General features: G+C 33.5%; 2 protein-coding genes across 2 annotated transcripts; one reads left to right on the forward strand and one right to left on the reverse strand.

Annotated features, from left to right (window-relative positions):
- The first annotated feature begins 481 nt into the window (after window positions 1–481).
- On the forward strand, window positions 482–1,524 carry LOC129321433 (late embryogenesis abundant protein At1g64065-like). Its single transcript, XM_054967194.1, has one exon. The coding sequence runs from the start codon at window positions 544–546 to the stop codon at window positions 1,204–1,206; it is 663 nt and encodes a 220-aa protein (XP_054823169.1). The 5' UTR covers window positions 482–543; the 3' UTR covers window positions 1,207–1,524.
- A 1,598-nt stretch (window positions 1,525–3,122) lies between these two features.
- Window positions 3,123–5,214, reverse strand: LOC129322776 (probable membrane-associated kinase regulator 2). Its single transcript, XM_054969151.1, has 2 exons — window positions 3,719–5,214; window positions 3,123–3,568 (listed from the first exon to the last, which is right to left on the reverse strand). Exons 1-2 carry the CDS (start codon window positions 4,938–4,940, stop codon window positions 3,462–3,464), a joined length of 1,329 nt encoding a protein of 442 aa, XP_054825126.1. The 5' UTR covers window positions 4,941–5,214; the 3' UTR covers window positions 3,123–3,461.
- Window positions 5,215–24,070: the final 18,856 nt, after the last annotated feature.

Consider the following 24,070-nt stretch of genomic DNA (forward strand, 5'->3'; position numbering starts at 1 on the left):
GATATTTAATTATCTTGCCGAGAGAGCTTTTGGCTTTATTGGTTGTCCCAGTCCAGGTCTCTTCTTGCCACAGTTCAAACAGCATTGTTTTGGCAAGCAAGTACCATTTATTTTTTGTCCCTTTGACCAAGCAATGAACAAGAGACAATCACAGCAGGCCGATCACAAATCAATTTTGTGCAGACATGCTCCCAGCTGCCCTCGTCTAATTTAACCCCCCATTTCCTTCTGATCAATTTCAACTCCATAATAAACAAAATTAATTGTTCCAAATCCCCGACTTGATTTGGTTTGTAATTCGACAATATGGAAGATTCCTTGCCATACATATTCTAATGGAGGTCAAGCCATGCCGTTTACACGGTAACGTGTCCAACGAGTTAACACCGAACATGGACTTGACTCCGTGATTTCTCAAGTCAAGAGGTTGAGGTTAAGCACTACATTCCATCGTATTCTTACCCAATCGAGTTCATCAGCTTCATCTATAATAATATATCAAACCACCCATCGAAGTTTGCCCTACAAGCGTCAGTTTCAAGAATGGCTGAAAGAGAGCAGGTCAAACCCTTAGCTCCGTCGTCGTTCACACACTTTAGCAGCGGCGACGTAGAACATCATCCAGCCATTTTCGCCAACGATCCCCTCAAGTTTCGAAGACGAAAGTATGTGCAGTGCTGTGGGTGCGTCACAGCCATCGTATTGATCATCGTGGTCGCGTTCTTAATATTTAGTTTCACAGTCTACAACGTGAAAGAGCCTCAGCTGAGTCTGAACGGTGTAACCCTCCTGAACTCACCTCTAAGTAGAGAAGCAAACAAGACACTCATAGCTGATGTCTCCGTCAAGAATCCCAACGTCTTCACCTTCAGGTTTGGAAGCAGCAGCACCGTCATTTACTATAATGGCACCGGAATTGGAGAAGGTAGTACCCCGCCGGGTAAGGCCAGGGGCAGAAAGACGTTGAGGTTGAACGTGACCGTGGAGATTATGACAGAGAAGCTTATGGAGAACCCGAGCCTGAGGAGCGATCTGATCAGAGAAAATGCTATGAACATCAGCAGCTACACGAGAGTAGGTGGCATCGTTAAAGTGCTGAATCTTATTAAAAGAAAGGTCGAGGTGCGGATGAACTGTACGTTGGTATACAATATCAGCAGTAAGTCAACCCACGGTGAGGCTTGCTTCACCGGCGTTGATATCTAGGCTTTCACGGTTGATGGGTTATCTCTGGGTGAGTCTGATCAGTGATGACATTTTGGTTAGACCAAAAGTAGAATTTTGTATAATTACGAAGAGAGAATGCAAAATATTTGTGCAAATCATCAATTAATGCATGATAATTCCACTTTGTTTAGTATCTATTGTATAGGCAGCTCTGTAATTTGCAAGTAATGGGTATGTAGAAGCCGAATGTCCTGAGCAGGAATGACAAATAGCGTAGTCCGAAATGAACAGTAGGTTGATGCGACTTCATGGTTGGTGAAAGATTCTGATTTCAATCGATAAGAAGCATTCCACTGCCATCAAATAGCCATTCAATTGATCCTTATAATTTTGGACTGTTGACTACTAATTCAAGATCAAGAGGGATATAATAACATATATATTTATATTATTATAATTCTCTTTATACTTAAAAGTTTTTTACATCACATTCCGTGGATTATTATTAATGGATAAATAATTTGTGGACAAATTGGTAAATGAATGAAAGAAGTTGTTTATTATTCAATATTGTTTACCCTATCCCTCACCGCATTATATTGGATTTTCAAGCGATCTATGATATGATAGTTTCTAATCTCACACTTTATTAAATTTGAATTAGATAACTTGGAAACCGGATTTAATGGAGAAAGTTGGGGTCCTGTTTCTAGTGTGGGGCCAGAATATGGGCCCTACAAACCCAACAAGGAACGGGCCAGCCGGTAAATGTAGAGTCCATAATCATATGTGGCACAAAAAGACAAAGGAAATGTCTAACGTTATAGGAAATTTAGTAGTATCCGAGTAGCAGAGGAACATGAACATAGTGGTGCGCACTCACATCAATGAGTGTCGCCAATTCCAATATATGCTAGCCTTCAGACACATTGAGGGCCAAGGCTCCAACAGCGCAGAGGCAGAGAAAGAGAAGGCTCTCGTGAATTTTACCGAGAATGAGATTCCCACTTAAAACTCGCTTGTCTCTAATTCCAATCCAATCCATTTCTTTCCTTTTCTTCCTCCCCGGTCTTGACCCCTAAAAAGAAAATCTCACTTTTACTGCTCATGTCCCCATCTTTCCCACTTCTCTGACCGCTGTTTTTCTCCTCTTTGACGCTAATCATGTTTCTTATTATTTAAAGCTCCTCACTTTATATCAAAAATCAATGCCTTTCACCCCTTTCTTTTCCCTCCTCCTCGCCACCATTGAACCGGCTCTCGTCTCTCTCTCCTCCCCCTCCTTCCCTGTGACCAAATCTGCTGCTAAGCCTAGAAGCATTGTTTTGAATCTAGAGTTTTTCCTTCTCCTGCTAGAGATGTGGAAAACTTGATCTTCGACTGTGTTTCTATGCAAGATGCATGTGGCAAGAAAAGAGAACGGGGGATATGGTCCCATACTCCAATCAAAACAATTGAGTTCATCTAGATGTTGAAGAATCTCTAGACTATGAAGTAGAGGTTTCTTGTGGCGCATCACGAGACTCGGAAAGAAACTTGATCCCACTCGGTCACTCAGTACTATTGCTGAGATATGCAAAATTCTTGCAATCTATTGAGACGAGGAATTTGGTATAGGCATGGTAACCACAACTCAGCAAAGGAAGTCAACGTGATCACTAGGTACAATACCCCAAGAAGCCCAGACACATGATAAATGACCATACTGAGGTTGTTAGGCATTTCCTAATTAGGGATTGAAATATTATCTTATATCATTTACACCATAAAGGCAATCAATACACCAATTGAGTCACTAGCTTGGCTCAAGATGTAGATGTAAATTTCTTTTCGTTCACTATCATCCCTGATTTAGGTTGCAAGAGCTCAATGGAATTCAGGTGTCTCGTTTTATTTTAAATATTTTATATGATCTTTTATTTCAAAAAGAGAAACTTAACAAAAAAAGGGACTCATGAATTAAACTAGTAGTAAATACTAATTACCGGAGGGGTCAAGAAACTATTTGTTCTAAGCTACATAGATACATCATGCATTACAAAGAAAAGGCACGATCTTCTTTCACTTGCTAGGAAAGAAGAGCTTTACAGTTTATCCTACTAGGGATAAAAGAGCGACCCAGCCAAAAAGGCCATATCAACACTAGCAATAGTTTATCAATACACGGCTACTCACTATAATCCGAACAACTAACATTTTTCTTTTTACAGACAGAGCGATGACATTTGAAAAGGACTCAAATCTTGCGTCTCTCACCCTGATTCTCTCAAATTGTCTGTAAGAGCCCCCAGTGTTCAAGGGCACTTGTCTTTGCTTTTCTCTGTCGACTTTGTTGATAATTCCGGCGATATCTCGTGCAGGGGATCGCTCACGGAACGTGGCAGCTGGGAAGACTCGCACTCTGTTTTGATAAGGGTAAAAAACAAATCAAATTCTTTAAATTTTCAAGTACGAATCAATTAACCAGCAATTAGCCCTAAATGGTCCCCAAAATCTTCCACCCAACAACAAAGAGTTGCAGAAAAAAAGAAAAAATTATACGTTTTTTTACCTCGGGAGGCATTGAAAGACCTTTTGCAGTGTAAAATGGCCCCTTGGATTCCATCCTGTTGCTGAAGAAGAGAATCATCACGCCGTCGCGAAGAAACTGATCCGGCCGGCGTCGCTGCCACCGCTGACGAAGCGGAACGACTCTTCCCCAACTGCTTGCATACTACCTTCAACCCGGCCGGCAGATTTCCCTGTTTTTGTTGTCCCTTGATTTCAGAACTATCCGCCTCCGTCGGAACCTTCTCGGTTGCTGCTTTTGTCAGCGCAGGTTTCTGCGCCGCGGTGGCCGGAGTTGGCCCCGCAGGTTTGGCTCTGGAGCTCACATTGAGCTGCCCGGAAAACCTCAGTTTGCCTCCGTACCGTTTGGAAACCTTAATGTAGAGAGGCTTCACCATTCTCAGATATTTTTGCATTACTTCCTTCGAGAAACGCTTTTCGTCCGTAGCCGAAGTGAGTGATTCCTCAGTGTTCTGCTTCAGGGACTTGTTCACTGAAGCCCCTCTAGAGCTGTTATCTCGTGTAAAAAGAGACATAATGGGAACCTCCTCGATTTTAAATTTCACTGTAAAAAGTTTCTTCTGCTGATGCTGCTCTGGCGGCTTCTTCTGTGATTCCGGCGGTTGAGTTTCCGGCTGTTTCGGAGCATCAGACGCATTAGAGTCTTTGTCCGACGCATTCGCTTTGGATTTCTTGAGAGCGGCCATAAAAATACGGAACTTGGTAGCGGATTTCAACAATGACGCGGTAAACTGAGGCCTCGAATTGGGTTCGGATTCAGAAGAGTTAATCACAAACGAAGAAGGCTTCACCTCCACAATCTTGCCTTTAAAGAACAGATCGTCGGAAGGGGAGAGCGAAAGGTCAGGATCCCCACGATCATTTGCGGAAGGAGATAGCGTGAATTTGAACTCTTTCTCATCATCTCCATCGTCCGACTCAACGTCAGCCCGGTCTTCTTCGCTATGGAGGGGCGAGCTGCTTCGGCTACGGTTAACATTCAGATTTTCAGGGCCATCTTCGGAATCATCAGCCTCGTCAGGAACCGCAAATTCCAAGTCGAAGAACGGCCCGTCGTCGTCGTCGTCTTCACCGTCAGAGTCAACGACGGATTCAGCGACGGCGGTGACAAGGGTGGTGGCAGCGTCGGGAGAAGGGGGAGGAGGAGCCCCAGGAGGGAGCGAAGCACCGGGTCGCCAGTATTTGAGCAAGCTAAAAGCTTCCATGGTCGGGAGAGCCAGTATACACAAGTGGGGGTGCGGGGAGGGAGATTCGGTGGGTAGCTTTTTAGGAGAGGAGGGAAAGAGAGAAAGGGATGGTGCGAGTGGCCAGTGGGAAAGGGAGGGAAAAGGGGAAAGGATGATTTTTGAGGTTTCCAATGTTCACTTCACTACTCAGTTAAGAATGGAAAACACAGAGAGAGGGTTGGGTTGATTTTGTCAGTTTGCTTGGTTGCAGGAGAGGCATGTGAGAGTAGTCAGGATGGGCGTAAAATTCATTTGGGTGGGGAAAGGGCTTTTATTTCAATGTTCAGACTTCACAGAGTTGCTGGGAGGGATTTGTACATACACTGCATAACTACTGCCTCTACGGCTTTCAGTGCTGCCACCTTTTGTTTATTCATATATTATATTAATTTTTATCATTGATATTTAATTGGGTGGCGGAGTGGCCACTTTTTCATTTTAGGGTGAATAGCACACTGCAGAATGCAGACCTACCTCACCAGAGCCCGCGTCGTCTTATATTTAGATTCATATAAAATTACCCCAAATTCCCTGAAGTTGACCATATTTTACAATTGCACCAGAGGTGCGAGTGGGGTTCAATTTCTCAGCCGAGGAATTGGCAAAATGCTCACAAGAGCGACACTTCTGAGGCAGCACTCAATTATGGGTCTGAAGAACACGCAGAGATGGCAGATAGGAGACCCTCCGATTAGGAAATGCCAGTACTCTGATTGACTGAGCTATGCATGGCGACGGCAACACACACACACACACGGTATCGTATGTTCACTGGCCACGTGAGCCCCTTGAGACCATTACCTCTTTTGTGGATTTACCTTTTTATCAACCAGACCAGGCAATAAAATACATGAATCGCACCTACTTTTCTTCGTTAAATAGATTATAGACGGATGGACTTGGGATTATCTGTTTCTTTAGATAAAATACAGCAACTAATTTTTTGTTTTTTATAAACATTGTCTCAAATTTCTCTTAAAATTATTTTTAAAATTTAAAAAGTTTTATCTAAACGGAGACTTGGACTTCCAACTCTTATCTTGTACACAGAAAATTTGACTTACTTCCTCAATTAAAAAATATAAGATATTTTTAATTGAATTTTACTTCCTAATAAAATAATTACTTATTTTTAACTAACTCTATCTTTTTATATTTATTCTTATTAAATACCCTATAATAAATATAAAGTTATTGTCAATAAGGACATTTTTTTTAAAAAAAAAAGTAATTATTACACCTTTAAAGATTAAAAATGTCTTACATTTTTTAATATCAAATTTTTCAAAAAATACCTTATATTTTTAAATAGAAAGAATATATTTTAAAAATTTTTAAAGAAAAAAATTACATCAAATTCCGTTAAAGCATGAAAAACTAAACGGAAAAGGGTGTGCCCTCGTTATGCTTTGGGTATACTCTCCAGGTTTAAAATACATAATATTTTTAACCACAATCACCAGCATTTTAAAAAGTAATTAAATGTGGTGTGTGTCATTAAACGATTAAAAAATTATCACTACTTTTTAAGATTATCATCCAATTAAAATCAATTTATCTTAATTGCAGTTTCTTTATTTCTTATATCATCTCTATCTGCAGTATTTTTTTTGGCAAAAAAAATGCTAAGTGAATTCCTCCACTATCCCTCCCATGAGAAACAGTGAATCTAATTTGGATGGCTCAAATTTAAAAATATTTATTTTTTATATTTAAGAAAAAATTATAAAAAATATTAATAAACATGTTTCATTTTTAATTTGAGTATAGATTTAATATGGGTGATTTAAATTTAATATTAAAATTTAAAAATTTTTAATATTAAATTTAGACTATTTATATTTATATTAAATTTATATTATCCCCGTATTAAGTGGTGGGGAATGTCAAGTATCTCAAACCAGACCATGGCATTTAAAAACAAAAAAAAAAAGATTTGCTTCTAATCCATTAGTTCTTTTCTTTTGTTTTTTTTTTTAACCTGAATCCCTTGGTGCCCAGTGGTCTTGTAAGTTATAAATCCTTATTGTTATTTTTTTTTAACTTAAGTAGTCAAGTAATTGAAACAAAATCCAAGCCCATATAATTTTTTATATTTAAAATTATATAATACTCCCTTTAATCTCATTAAGTTTTAGAAAATTTATTTAACTTCATTTATAAATTACAGTATGATTTTTTAGGTAATATTTTAAAAATATTTTTAAATTTATTATATAAAGATATATTTAAAATTTTACACACTTTTATTTTTTATATCTTCTTGCATTGACATTAATAAAATTGATAAAAATAATTTATAAAAAAAATGACCAAAGAGCAGAGTCGCTTTGGGATCATGGATAATCGGCATGCACAACCACAGGCAGAGTCGCAAACGGCAATCAGCTTGATTCCAAGAGAGTGAAAATTAAGATGTGTCAGCCAGGTGTTATAGAACTGCGAAGGATATTCACTTCATGCTTAATCGTAACTGGATAGTCAGTCCAAAGCACGTTGACAGAGAAGACCGCACAGTGGCAGATATGTGGCTCGTTATGCGCATTCAAAGCCCGCTCACTCGTCTTTTCCCCGCTCTAATCCTCCTGTGGATTCTATTGTCATTTTTGTTTTTCTTTTTTTCGACGTTTGGGGAATCCCACACCTTCCTTTGAATTCTCCTAGTTGCTTTGGACTTTTTTCTAATGCCAAGGCCACGAAGAAAAAAAGTGTAGACAGATACAAAATTTAGATCATATCAAGATTTATAAAAATTCTGTATCCTGAAAGTGAATGATTAAAAATAATAATTAAATTGTTGGCAAAAAAAAATATCTGAATTATCTTAAAATACTTGGTGCGATCGTATTGCTCTGGAGTTTAGACTTTGTGCCCCTCAGCCGCCTTCTGTAATTTCAGTGATGTGGGTGCGTCTGTGTTGCAGTAGGTAATTGGTTGGCCGTTTGTCATTGCATGGTTTTATCCATCACTGTGTTTGGCTGAGTTGAAAGCCATGTCTGAATTAACGGTGAAAGTCAAATAAAGGCATTCCTACGTCACCTCGATCAACTAAAACATCAGCAAAGTATTTCTTATTTGAATTTACAGGATGCTTTTAAATAACATGACATGTCCCAATAAAAAATTTTTAAGTATACTTTACAGTTTTATTTTTTAAAATAAAAATATAAACATCTATAAATAATATTAGAGAGAGATAGTGTGAGAGGGACAATATTTTTAAAAAATTACTAATAAAATTTTATTTTTATCAAAATATTTTATATTTTCAAATGCCATGAGTGTCTTTTTGATTTGGAATGAAAGTAGTCTTTAATTTTTCTATAAGATAATTTTTGTCCTATATTTCACATGTGTTCAATTAATTTGATAACTTCTATTCATCACACTGAGTCAATGCCTAACACATTGTATATAAAAATGATTTCACTCACTATTGTAGAAAGAACTTTTAAATACGATTATTTTTTACTATTTACATTGATTATTAGAAGAAAGTAAAAAAAATGAAGTGAAAGATCAACTTTTCACATTAGTTAGTGAATTAACCAACATGAAAAGTATGACTTCTACATAATAACCAATATGAAAATCTCGCTTTTTACAATAATTATTTTTAAAATTTTGATGTTAAAATTTTTTTAACATCACACGTTAACATTGTTTTAACATCAATTTTTTATATAATCATTGTTAGATGTGTAATTAAAAAATTGTTTAATTTGTTATGCATCTAGATTTTAAACTTATTAATTTTAACAATAATCAAATTCAACTTAAATCTCAACAACAATAAAATTTAAATCTAACTCTCAAGTCTTGAGTAAATTATATAAATATTATAGAGATTATAAAAAATCTTGGCAAAGTTCCCTTTAAAACTAAATCTCTTAAAATTTCAATAACAATCAAATTCAACTTAAATCTTAATAACGAGGAAGTTTAAATCAAACTCAAAGGCATTATAAAAATTTAAGTAATATAATCTCAAGCAATTATAAATATATAACAATTTTAAAGAAAACAACACAAATTAATAAAACTAAATGGCCATTTCAAATCGAGCACGACTAGTGTTAAGTGAGAACAAAAATAAAATTTTTCATATCCACAGCTACTAACTACTCCAAAGAAAGTAGAAGAATAGTGAGGAACAAAACACTCATGACTAAAAGAAATGTCAATGAAATCAACAATGGAAGAAGAAAGAAAAGGAAAACAAAAATGGCACTTGGAAGGTGGAATGCAAAAAAATGATAGCATAATGTAAAACGACACAAATGACAGCAAAAAAGTGACGACAGTGGAACCTAGAATGGTGACTGACTCAACAATGATGACAATGGATTGAGCGATGAACCTCCATAATGGCAAAGGAGGAAGCATTTTAAGTTTCGGGTTTAGGAGTGGAAGGGTCGAATGGAAAGGAAATTAAAATTGAATGAACAAATATTAATAATGAATCTTTTAAGATCTGAAATTTAAATTGAAATCATAATGGTTTTAAGTTTTCACATCTATTATAGAAGAGCAACTAATGTGAAAATATATGATTTTTTTTATTTTTTTTGACAACCCACGTCAATTTTTTAATAACAAACGTGGATTGTAGTTTTTATATCAATTTTTTACAAATTTGATGTAAAAAATTTTGTACATAATTACAATTTTGCCATCACCTATTTTTACTATGGTTTTTTTTGTTAAAAAATAACCATTAAAAGGCGACATAAAAAAGCTATCCCATACTAGTGACTTTTTCATGAACACTGGGTTATTAATTTCTTAAAATTTTCTCTCTAAATTCATATATTAGCGAGAGATAAAATCCTTGTCTCTAGCATTGGTGAAAAAATTTTGTGCCTTGCTAGTCAATACTCATAAAATTATTTGATTTTTAAGGAAAAATATCAATTAAAGACCACTCAAGAAATTTATATCAGTCAAAGATAATTTATTATCAAAATCTAAATGAATACTGGTTAGTTTTGGTTAATATTTTATTTACAAGTATCTATTTAGATTTTAACAATTATTCATTTTAAATTAACAATCGTTCATTTGAGCTTATTTTTCATTCAAGTTTTGACGACAACTGATCATTGATTGAAGTAAATTTTATCCAATGACCCTTGAATGCTATTTTCTCTCTTTTTTTTAAACTTTTGTTGTACATCTCTCTTGGAATTTTTATATGATTAAAATAACACTATCAAAAAATTGCAATTTAGCAAGGATCTTTTAAATTTAATTTGATATCTTTATGAAATGTATGAAGTTGAATTTTAAAACTTTAAAAATCATCAATGTTTAATAGATATTAGCTATAAATATAACACTTCATCTATTGAAAAATATAATGCACTTTTAACCAAATCTTGTTTCTAATAAAGTAATTAATTGTCTTTAAATTAATCTTATTTTTTTTATATTTATCTCTATTTAACAAGACATTTCACCCTAAAATAAATATTAAGTGATATATTCAATAAGGACACTTAAAAAAAAGATAATAATTATACTTTAAAAGATTAAAAATATTGTATATTTTTTAATATCCAATCTTTCAAAAAATACATTATATTTTTGAATAGAGTAGGCATAATTTTTTACATAAATATATAAATTATTTAAAATTTTAAAATAAATTTTAATTATTTTCCAACAAAATTTTTTTTAGAGAAATAAAATATTATGTTATAAAATTAATGTAGATATATTCAATAGTGTATTATATTGACAGTTAGAAACAATATGTATTTATTGGCTGCGGTTTCTAATTGTTGACACTAAAAGTAAACTTTTATTAAAAAATTAATATAATATATATTTATAAATAAATTATATATATAATAATTGTCATTTAAAAATAAAATTTAAATTTAAAAATTAACTGAAATATTTAGAATAAAGTTATTTAATATTTAATACTTGCTCATTTCCTTAATGAAAATAACATTTTATTAAAAATATAATACAAAGATCCACGTAAATATATATTATCTTATTATTATATTATTAATAATTTAAAATATAATATAATATATCAATACTTGTTTTATAATATCTTATTTAATATGTGTAGTTAAATAACATATATTTAATTTTTTATATAATTATTATAAATGCATTTTAGTTCAACGAATAAGTAAAAAAAGCTGAACCTTTGAAAGCTAGAAAATCAAGAGTTCAAGTCGTTGTTTTTTTTTTTTTCATTTGCAACAAAATTAGCGATATAACATGACTTCCTAAAATTGTTAAAATCGGAAGTGTGAGACCGTGTCTGTGAGCAGGTAGGAGACGGCTTAGCTATGCCAATGTGAAAGCATTTTGGCCATCAAATTGATAGTAAGCGAGCCAATTAATTTTCATGCCACTCCTCCTATCCTTACTATCAAACCTTTTTTTTTTTAAATAATGATTCTGAATATAAGATATTTAGTGAGATATTTAATTATATTTTTAATTATATTTTTATTTAAATTTATTAACTATATGAAAAATATAGAGCTGATTTATTTTTTATTTAAATATAAATAAAATTAAGAAATTATTTATTTTCAGACTATATTAATGATAATTATATCTTCTTAATTTCAATGAATAATTCACGTTAATCATCATCCGCATGCTTCCCTTAGCTGCATCTCAGCTTTTGAACTATTCTTTACCTTTTCCTGTCATCGTCTGGCCATGTCATGAGCCCCCATGGACAAAAATTTATTGTCTTGGCTCATCCTAGCTAGCGTGTTGTCCGCTCCTAGTTATCATATCTCATGTAGTTCATTTAGCTCCACGCACGCACCAACTGATCATTTCCTTGTAAAGTTAAAGCAGCTCCTCCCCAATCACATCTTTTGCATGTATACCTTGATCATTGAATAAAATTTGCTTTCCCTTCTAGTTTTAGGTATTTGCAATTATTTTTCTCACAAAATCATGGAGGCACTTGCAAAAATGTTATCCTAAGGTTTCATTTGGTTATTAAAAAAATAAAATAGAATGAATTTAAAAATAAAAATAAAAATGAGATTATAAAAAAAATAATGAATCATGTTCATAAAAAAATTAATTTAATTTATGAGATTGAAAAATATAATTTATAAAACTTTTAAAGGGTGTGATAATTTTTATTTTTATAATAAATGTTAATGAATATAATAAGTTTTATGATAATTATTATGAAAAGAACAACAATTTAGCTTGTTTTCATATTAATTTTATTTATTTATTTTATTTCATTCTTCTTTTTTTGTCACACTTGAGATGTAGGGGTAAAGTACAGTTGATAGTCATAATTTACGAGTAGATTTATCATTTATGTATAAAATATCTGGACGGAGTGATATTATGGAACATCGATAGGAAAACTTGCTTGAGTGTTTGACCAGCGTTTCCTTATTTGACGGGAAACGGGCCCAATCGTAACCGTCAGTTATGTTGGAAGGAAAAGAAGAGACAAGCGGAGAAGACCCGCATGAGAAAAGGACTAATTGCCAATTGCAACTATTTGTTTATTTATTTTTGAATGGTAAGTCAAGAGTCAAGAGTGATTGATGGATTTAAGTTTTTGGGAAGTGATATGCGGAACAAGGAGAGAACCCAGACTATAATGATCTTAATGGCCCTCTCCTAATGATGCGGTGGGGCCCCCTCATGTTATCTCTATGTGATGGATCACCAACCACCGTTGGATCTTATCCATCTCTTGATTCTGCTCTTCTCTTTCTTCTTTTGTTTCTAGTTAATGTCAGGGCCCCCCTCTTTTTATATTTTTGTTACAAACCCAAATCTGGTTCCCACCTTCAACATTTTTCAATCGAAAGATAACGACATCACTCCCACACAGACACATATTTTATTTATATAATTTTTAATTATAGTTTTGTGTCATATAAAATCTACGAATTGGATCCCATGCATTCCTCCGACGCTGTAGTTTTTACATAGAATTTACGCACCACTCGAGCCTCTATGATAAGAATACGATGTGAGGTCGGCGATGATTTTTTTTCTTTTTCTTTTTCTTTTTCTAGCGGCATCGAGGTAATAATTATGGTTTTTTTTTATGTAAGAATTAACATTGATATTCCATGTTTTAAATTTTATTTTATTATTTTTTATATTCCATGTGAAGTTTAGATAAAAGGAAATGCATAAAATAGTCTTTAAATTAAATACCTGAAACGATCTAAATTTGATTGAAAATTTTCAAATCTTAAATTCAAATTAACAATTTTTTTTTACAAAGGTGTTGAGCACCGACTTGTGTTTTGTTGCATGCCCATCGGCGGAGCCAGAAAGTGAGGATAATTTAATAAAAAATTAATTTTTAAAAAATAATAATTATATTATAGGACTAAAATTATAGTATCATAAATGGAGTGATTATTATTTTTCTTCTTAAAAATTATAATGAGTAAGTTGATATGATCTTTTATGTAAAAATGCTCTTCATATCTTATATAAATCATTAAATTATTTTATATCTAATAAGTTTTTAAACTCAAATATTTTTTTATTTAATCTAGAGGTGGCAAAGGATAAAAAATAAAAGGTGTAAAGTTATAAAAATTTTATACCATACTTACAATATTTCCCAAAGTGATGGGGTGTATTTGCCCCCTACCACGTGACTCCACTACTGTTGCATGCCCATGTGTTCAATATTATTTAACCTAAATAAACAGCTTGACTCAAAAACACTCCTTCCAAGTTAAATATAAGACAAAAATAAGCAATTTACAAAGTTTGAAAAATTGACAAGTGCAATAATTATGTCCAAAATTAAAAATTTTGAACTAAATCATCACTGTAATTAATAAGATAAATTTAGAGAGAATTTCAATTAGAAATAATGTATATAATTTAATTAAACTGCTATTCACTTGTTATACAAAATTATTAGTTATTAATTTTTTTATTTTATTTATTGATTTGCTAATATAAGTTATAAATTGCATGAATTTATATGTCAATAATTATATAAAATTTGATATCAGTTGTTCAATCACAATAGTAATATTAATTGTTAAATTGCTAATTTTACTCATTAATTTACTAATATCAGTTGTAAATTATTGATATATATTGTAATTTACAACTGATGTTAGTAAATTAACGAGTAAAGTTAATAAATTAACAACTAATATTACTGCTATCTAACAAATGGATGTAATTTATAACATATATTGGTAAATTAATAATTATAGTATGATAATTAATAATTAATAATTTTTCATAACAAGTGAAGGTTGGTTTGATCTTTTTATAGTGAAAATTATTTTTAATTTAATTCTCTTGAACTTAAATGAATTTTCAAATTTTTATGGACCCTCTAATAATTAAGCTCCATCCATGATCTTTAATTAAAATTCTCCCATAAATTTATTTTGTGAAAAATAATACTAATTTCATGAAGCGGCATTCAGAATGTATGTGACAAATATTTATTAAAATTTGTAGTCTTATTTATAAAAAATAATGAGATATATGATACTCCTCCCATTTTTATTTATAAGAAAAACTATCAGTTTTTACTTATTTTTTTATATAAGCAAAATGATCTATTTTAATAAACATTTATTAGACATTTTCTCAATCACCCCTCATAATTTATATTAATAAAAAATAGTTAATGTTTACTTATGTTGATTAACATAGGCCATTTTAGTTCAATTTTTTATTTTCAAGCATAATTATTATAATTAACTAATTTTTTAAATTTCATAATACAATTTGTTTCTCTTATGTATAAAAATGTAGGGAGTACTTCCTCTGCTTTTGTTTATTAAAAAAACTATCACTTTTGATTTTTTTTTATTATAAGTAAAATCACATATTTTTATAAGCATTTATTACATATTTTATAAATTTTTTCTCTTAATTTACATTAATAAATAAATTAATGTATGCTTGTGATAATTAATATAGGGTATGTTAGTCTAATTTTTTATCTTCAAATATAATTATTATAATTGATTAATTTTTTTAAATTGTATGATATAATCTTATACACAGATATAAGAAGAGGGAGTAGCTTTTTATAATAATAACTAAGGGGGACTATATTACAAAAATCAATCAATTAATGAGTAAAAGAACATCCAATCCACTTCCATCACTTAGTCCATATTAATTATGCGGTCAAAAGACGAATAATGATTTTGTGAATGAGTAGCAGACGCATCTCCCATTCCACATAGGTGGTGCTTGGGAATGGACAATTTTGTCAGAATTGGGATTTACAGTTTTGCACATACAATAAAAAAATGGGATCCTCTTTATCAACAGCACAAACATAGTAAATCAGAGTGACAAGCATGGAGTTTTCTTTTTTTAACATTGAAATACACATGATGCTTTCCGTTTAAAGCAGAGGCTTCATTGGGCATCCCCATGTCCAAAAGTATTTTGTTCTCTTGCATGCCGTGTCTCCCAACTTTTCCTAAAGCGCTCTGCAATTTGTAAAAGCCACCCACCTTCTTTATCAGTTTTCTTCTTCTTCTTTCTTTTAATTTAATGTTTCGAGCTTCTCATATCGATATTGATTGCTATCTTGCTTTCGAAAGCGAGTCGAACGGCCTAGCTGCACTAGCCTACCTAAATCTCAGTAGGTGTGTTCCCGGTGTGCTTAACTTCGACAGCGCTGCGCTTTTAAAGTGGGGAGCCAATAATACAGGTTCGTGAAAACGACCAAACTTTGGTACCATGTTTTCATCCTAGTTTCGCCGGTTTGAGTATGGAGGCAATCGTAGCTATCTACATTCATGTCAGAGCAAGTATTATAACATCTTTATCGGATCCCGTTCATCGTGAGATTGCTTTCAATTACGCTATCCATTGACGGAGTATCATGGAGGAAACAAATTGCACTTTATTTAGTATTATTTTCTTCCCGTCATCCATGATGCATTTGTCCATGGCGAGTCTTTCTGAATTTCGGATCACTAAAAAGTAACACGAGACGTTGGGGCGAATGTAATATTTATTAACAAGTATAGATTATGATAATACAAACAACACATTATCCAATTCCGATGCTGAATTTTTGGCCAAAAAAAGAATGATGCTGAATCTTTGTTGATCTCATTACAACATGATGGGGGTAACTAGGATTCACGATCTTTGCCTTTTTAACCCCTTGGCCCTCGCTGGGCTAAGGTTCCTTTCTGTACGTTCTGGGCACGTGAAGCTGTGTGGTATGAATATTTAAATTAAATATTTACTACAATATTATACATTAATGTTGTTCCTGTGTTGGACGCACAAGAAGACCAAGATGCTCTCACGGTCTCTCCCGCAAGTCACGAGGGAGTGAACCCATGTTATTAGTATAATGAGAAGCACTTTTTTTTTTATTTTAAATGTTCAAAATAAAGAAATAAAAATTATAAAAACTTAAAAAAATTGAATGTATTTTTAAGTGAATCACATCATGAAAAATGTCTCTCTTTGGTCTGTTTTACATTTTTATTAAATAGGATTAAATGAGAACTTGAATCCTCAATTATAAGTTTATGAGCAATTTAAATATTAAATTCATTTTTAGTAATTAATACTTCCTTTGTTCTAAATTATAAGGCACTTTTAGAAAAAATTGAGTATCCCAAAATATAAGATACTTTCATAAAAATAAAATTTCATTAATAATATTTTTTTATTATTATCTTTCTCATATATTCTCTTTCTTTAATATTCTTTCATCAATGAAGTATTAAATGAAAAATATTTTTAAAAGTTTATATTTTTATCTTAAAAAAGTAAGATTGTAAAGTGTATTTAATAATCTTTACTGATATATAAGATTTTATCTAAAAATATTTTATAATTTGAGACGAAAGAAGTATACTTTAAATTTTGTACATTGAAATTTGGAGCAATCTTATAATTATTTTTTGGGCCTTTTGTTTTGTTTTTCGCTACCAACACCAAGCTTTTGTTACCCTTAATGTCTTGCTCTGCTACGATCTCCCATGGCGCTTCGTCTTCTCCTTACAGAGGTGTTCGCAAGAGGGAGTAGGGCAATGGGTGTTCGAAATTTGGGTTGGCAGCTTCAACAGGATTGATACAATGGCAATAGCCCACGACATTGCTATCCTGCACTTCCTGAAGCTTGCCATGAGCTTTCGAAGACATGTCCATGTTGAGGATTGTAGCTGGCAATTCACATATTCGTAGATTGAATTCAACAATGTTTACTATGTGCTGAAGGAAAATCCTTAAGTATTGTTTGGTTGGGGGGAAGGAAGGGTAGCCCCCCTTTCCCTCTTCTTATCCAAATAAGGGGAGCGGAGCCCCTTCTTTATTTGGTTAGGTGGAGGGTATGGAAAATTTTTAAAATTTTTTTAAAAATTTTCCCTTCCCTCCCATCCAAAACCTCTCTCCAAATTGGGAGGGAGCCTCCTCCCCTTTTTTTGAATCGAACAAAATTTTAGTGAATAATTCTTGATTGAATTTTACTTGTGGATTATTTTTGAGAATTTTTCTTTAAGGTGCTGAGGACTTAGCTGGGCTAATTCTTCTAGGTCAAATCCACTCAAGCTCCCTTTACCTCTTATTTTGCCTCATGTTCGATCCTCGTATGAGTATGGTCAATATCCTCAATATCAAAATCTATAATCTAACCAACAGACGCTTATATTAGATGATAGAGACTTGGACAGTTTAATTTGAGATTTTGAATTTACATCTCAAGGTATGCAATAGCACATGCAAAGCATGTCTTGTTAATGATACTCACGAAACTTTAAAAGGACTCCACCTAAGTAAAAATTTAAATTAGTTTGAAGTGGATTGAGCGAGTAATAAATCTAATATATCTAAATACTATTAGAATATCAGGTGTGAAAGAAAAAAAATCTGTCATATAGTTCTGGTACTATTTGCAGGCCTTGTTTTCCATCATTTCAGCCCCCGCGCTGCCGCCATTGCCTTCTCAGCCACCGTCGGCTTCTCCTCTGTCGTCTCGATCAAAGATATTAACAAGAGGTTTATTGGCATTCGCCATTATTGGACCTGTCGTGACAATTCATCAGTATTTGGACTATAATTTATTGCGTGTGGACTGGAGTTTGTTCTGATGAGAAGAGAGTTCACAATTTCGTCTAACGCAGAATCACTGGAGAAGGTGGTTCTAGTAATGGAGGTGCTGTAAATTTATTAATTTATGCAATAGCCCGCCTTTGAGATCACCCGCCATTAAACCGAGGGGAGAGAGAGTAACCAAAGTTGGAAGCTGGGAACGAAAAAATGAGGGCCCACCGTGCATAAGGTTGACGGACCTTAATTTTAAATTAATCATAGGGTGAGATTGCAAATTACTCTATCTTTAATTTTAATTATTTAGGAGTCATGATGTATCCACTATGAATTCATGTTCAAATTTCTCTCAAATTTATATTTCATGATTCAAACTGTTATTTAATCCTATTAAATAAATGTAAAAAATAAAATTAATGATAATAAATTTTTACATTTGAAGTTTTTTGATTCAACCAAACACAAATGCTGATTCCTTCCATGACATATCAAACATGGTTACTTCTAAGGGAGAGAGAGTAACCAAAGTTGGAAGCTGGGAGCGAAAAAATGAGGGCCCACCGTGCATAAGGTTGACGGACCTTAATTTTAAATTAATCATAAGGTGAGATTGCAAATTACTCTATCTTTAATTTTAATTATTTAGGAGTCATGATGTATCCACTATGAATTCATGTTCAAATTTCTCTCAAATTTATATTTCATGGTTCAAACTGTTATTTAATCCTATTAAATAAATGTAAAAAATAAAATTAATGATAATAAATTTCTACATTTGAAGTTTTTTGATTCAACCAAACACAAATGCTGATTCCTTCCATGACATATCAAACATGGTTATTTCATTAATCTCTCGTTGTGACTTCTAAGGTACATAAAATCAAATCGATTATGGTATTGGGTCACGGGTTAGTGGTTTAATCGGGGTTGAACCGGTGGCAAACCGGTCATGATTAAAATAATACAATTTCAATAAAAAGACAATAATTATAAAAACATTCAACCAAATCTAACCACTAAAAAGTCTAATAATAATAAAATACTATATTTTTGGACTTAGCATGTTCTGCCTCTAATTTTTCATTTTTTGACTTCAATTTTACTTTTTTTTATTATCTTATTTTCGAATTCAGAGCTCTAAAAAATTAAAAATGAAAAAAAATGACATCATTTTGGAGGGAAAAGTCTGAAAAAATAATAACCCGATTAACTCAGTCAACCCACCAGGTTATCCAGGTTATACTGGGTTGAACTCGGGTTGACCGGGTTATATCGATTCACTCCCTTATCGAGTTAAAAGTAAATCTAGACCGAGCAAGAAATCGAGTTATCAGTTTTTAAATTGACCCAGCCGGCCCAGTCTGATTTTCAATGCCACGTGAATTCTATTAAAATATTTGACGAACCAAATGTGCTCCCAATGAGTGACAGCATCTAATCTTAAACTTTTCATCTGTACTCACAATTACGGCATAACGTCGAGATTGCCCTCTAATTTCTTCCATCTCATCCTTGTAATTCTTTACAGTCACAGCCGTCTCTCTCTCTCAAGGCACCTTTTACAAAAAGAATTTATCTACTATATTTGTAAGGTTAAGGCTTTCAGATTTTGATTTGCTTCAATGCCCATGCACTCCCTTACATTAACTCTCTCTTTTTTTAATATTGTTTACATTGTTGAATATTAAATGGAAACATCTTTTTTAATGGGAATTTAAACTTCAATTCATCACATTTGGAAGAATTGTATAAGCCTCTTAATAATTCCACACTTTCGGTCTTCCTCTTTATGGACCCTCCTATGCCCCCCTCAATCCACCCGCTGGCCATCAAATCCGAGCAAGGAATCCTGGACGTGCATTCAATCCTGGTCCAAAAGCGAAGCATTTGCTTCGAACCTTGGGCCATTTATTTCTCTGATGGTTTAGGGCCCAATACGAGATACTCTCCACTGATGATGGCCCAATTGCACCAATGCCGGTACTTTATTTTGTTTGTGAAACGCCCATAAAGTTTCAGAGTGGGCCTTGCTTCACCGAAAACTAAAAATTAAAAGATTTGTGGACATATGAAAGTTTTATAGACACAACGCCATATTCGTTCAAAGTTCGCTTTTGAGCCGGATGACAGATCTCACACCTAACAAATTCAACGACTGTCCCTAGTTCACATGTCTAACACGGATCCTTCTGGTATTTGCCTCAAACAATTCCAAGGTTCTTCCTTCTTCATCAGCAAAATATGCTTCAGCAACCAATCAGCCTCTTGCTTCATTTTTCTACTTTTCCAGTCACGGCTCACCCAAATGAGGTAGTCAATCACTGTTCCATAGCATCCCTCTTTCTCTTGATTAACACCAGTATTTAGCTGTTTTCTCTTCCTTGCATTTCATTTTCAAGCACACCTCACAAAATCCTACTAATTAATTAGTGCGCCTAAGGTCAAATAACTCAATTCCGTCATTCTGGTTTTTTGTTACTGTCATTATTTAAAAGATATCACGTCTTAGGATGTTTCGCGGTGCATCCAAAGTGTCTGATAGGATCATGGTGATAAAGCGTGGCGTGATTTTGGTTGTCGACTAGTTTTCTTCGAGTTGTTTGTTTGCCTCTCTATTCGATAAATAGACGCACCATTTGAGATGGCTTGGCGGTTTTCATGTTGTCTTGGAGGTAAAGCTTTTTGGTTCTTGAGTTGTAAAATGCTAAAATAAAAGTTGCTCGTTCGTTTCCACCACTTTAATTGTCCTGCTTTTCGTCCACGAGAGGCCTACATATTATATTATTTCTCGTCTAAGTAGACTCGTCGTGCACGTTCGAACTTTTTCTTTTTCTTTTTCTTTTTCTTTTTCCGTGGGTGAATATTTCTCCCAGATAAAAGCTGGACGTGGGGTCGTGAATTACTTTTAGGTCTGGGCCAGACATTGCAAAAATAAAGACCAATTGCGAGTTAGAAATGGGGTTTGTTTCTTTTCCAGCTCTTTCATTGCGTGTGATGGGCTCCTCTTTTACTAGTGATCACAACATACAATACAATGCACTGACAATTTGATTGGTCAAGTTCAATGATTAAGTGTAAAAATCCTAATCAAACCGTTGTTAAATCGGTTATTTTAGAATAAACATGGATACATATTAAAAACAAATTAAAGAGTTCTAGGACATAAAGTTATAACAGATCAAACATTACTAGTCATCATTTTATCATTCAACACTTTGCAACACAAATCGGTCACTAACAAAACATGTTATCGAACCAATCAAGTATTGATTTATCTAGTTGGGTTAATCTTGATTTCAATAACAACAACAACAACAACAACAAGCTTTTATCTCACTAGGTGGGGTTGGCTACATGGATTGCAAGACATCATTGTACTCTATCATTTATCAAGCTTTTAGGAATATTATTAATTAAGAGATCGCGTTCAACAATTTCCAAGAGTGTTCTCTTAGGCCTTCCTCTACCTCTCTTAATCGGACTCAAAGTTATATGTTCCACTCTTCTCACTGGTGCCTCCCTTGGTCCTCTTTGTACATGCCCAAACCATCTCAACCGATTTTCTACCATTTTTTCCTCAATAGGTGTCACCCTCAGTTTTTCGCGTACGTGCTCATTTCGAATTTTATCTTTACGTGTATGTCCGCACATCCATCGTAACATTCTCATCTCTGCTACTCCAACTTTATGCTCTTGTTGTCTCGTTAGAGCCCAGCATTCACTACTATATAACATTGTCTGTCTGATAGCAGTGCGATAAAACTTTCCTTTAAGTTTATTAGACACCTTACGGTTACAAATAACTCCTTTAGCTTTTCTCCAATTAAACCACCCAACTTGAATTCTATGTGAAATATCTCCACTGATTTCGCCATCATTTTGAATAATGGCTCCCAAATATCTAAACTTTTCCACTTGAGGTATAATTTGATCTCCCAATTTTACTTCCAAATTATTGTCGAATATTCCTTTACCAAATTTACAATATAAATATTCCGTCTTACTTCTACTCAGACGAAAACCTTTCGACTCCAATGTCTTCCTCCATAACTCAAGTTTACAATTAACCTCTTCTCTTGTCTCTGCTATAAGAACTATATCATCCGCGAAGAGCATACATTTCGGGATTTCCTCTTGAACATGTTCCGTCAAAAACATTTAAAATCAAGTTGAACAAATAAGGACTCAGAGATGATCCTTGATGTAGTCCAATCTTTATAGAAAAATCCTTTGTTTGACCACTAGGTGTTCTTATACTAGTTTTTACCCCCTCATACATATCTTGTATGACTTTAATATAAGCAATCCGTACTCCCTTTTTTTCCAACGCTTTCCAAAGCACTTCTCTTGGTATACGGTCATAGGCTTTTTCCAAATCAATAAAAACCATGTGTAGATCTTTATCTTTACAACGATACTTTTCCATTAATCCCCTTAGTAGATAAATCGCCTCTGTAGTTGATCTACCTGGCATAAAACCAAATTGATTCTCAGAAATACTTGTCTCCAATCTCAACCTGTGCTCAATTACTTTCTCCCACAATTTCATTGTGTGGCTCATGAGTTTAATCCCTCTATAGTTAGTACAATTCTGAATATCTCCTTTATTTTTATAAATAGGAATTAATGTACTTCTCCTCCAGTCATCAGGCATTTTCTTGAACCGTAAAATCACATTAAATAACTTAGTTAACCATTTCACCCCTTCTTCACCTAAACATTTCCACGCTTTGATAGATATACAATCAGGTCCGTTGGCTCTACCATTTGCCATTTTCTTAAGAGCTTCCTTTACCTCCTTATCACGTATTATTCGATAGAATGACAAATTTTGTTCTCCTTTACCAGTTACTAAATCCTCCAAGTTACTAGATGAATCCTCTCCATCATTGAAAAGTTTAGAAAAGTAAGTCTCCCATCTATTTTTAATTTCATCATTTGTAACTAAAATTCTTCCCTCTTCATCCTTAATACACCTTACCTGTTCTAGATCTCTTGATTTTCTTTCCCTACTCTTGGCAATCTTATAAATATTTTGCTCTCCTTCCTTCGTCTCAAGGTTCTTATAAAATTCTTCAAAAGCTTTAGAACGAGCTTCACCCACAGCTCTCTTAGTTTCCTTCTTAGCCATACGGTACCTCTCCCAATTTTCCTCATTGTTACACAAATGTATGGCTTTAAAACAGTTCTTCTTATACTTGATTTTGTCCTGTACACTATTATTCCACCACCAAGACTCCTTATCTCTCGAACCAAAACCTTTCGATTCTCCCAAAACTACTTTTGCAACTTCCCGTATCTTTTTAGCCATATCCTCCCATATGATGTTAGTACTTTCCTGAGATTCTCAAATTCCTTTATCCAAAAGATTTTGCTTGAAAATATCTTGCTTCTCACCTTTTAATTGCCACTACCTAATCCTTGGTGTTACTACTTGTTGACGTTTTTGGATTTTACACATAATACACACATCAAGGACTAGGACCCTATGTTGTGTCGTAACAGCATCTCCAGGGATCACCTTACAATTTTTACAAAGTCTTCTATCTGTGTTCCTAACCAAAAGAAAATCAATCTATGACCTTGAGGCTCCACTTTTGTAAGTGATGAGATGCTCATCTCTCTTCTTGAAACAAGTGTTGGCAATCTTAAAATCATATGCCAATGAGAAATCAAGAAGAGTTTGTCCTTTATTGTTTAGCTCTCCAAAACCAAAACCACCATGCACCCTCGCATACTGACCAGCTTCCCTCCCAACATGCCCATTAAAGTCTCCTCCAATAAAAATCTTTTCATTCTGTGGTATATGTCGAATCAACCCCTTTAGATCCTCCCAAAATAATTCCTTAAGACTGGCTTCTGTCCCGACTTGCGGCGCATAAGCGCAAACAATATTAACAGTCTCACGTCCAATTATCATTTTTAAGGAAATAATTCTGTCTCCAATTCTGCTAACTTCTACAACGTTCTTCTTCCACTCCTTATCTATAATGATGCCTACTCCATTGCGTGCACTTACTTTTCCTGTATACCAAAGTTTGAAACCTTAAATATCTTTAGCTTCTTCT

This window comes from Prosopis cineraria, unplaced genomic scaffold (assembly GCF_029017545.1).
Source record: "Prosopis cineraria cultivar Desert tree isolate PC_DT_omini unplaced genomic scaffold, ASM2901754v1 PC10, whole genome shotgun sequence".
NCBI classification, from domain to species: Eukaryota; Viridiplantae; Streptophyta; class Magnoliopsida; order Fabales; family Fabaceae; genus Prosopis; species Prosopis cineraria.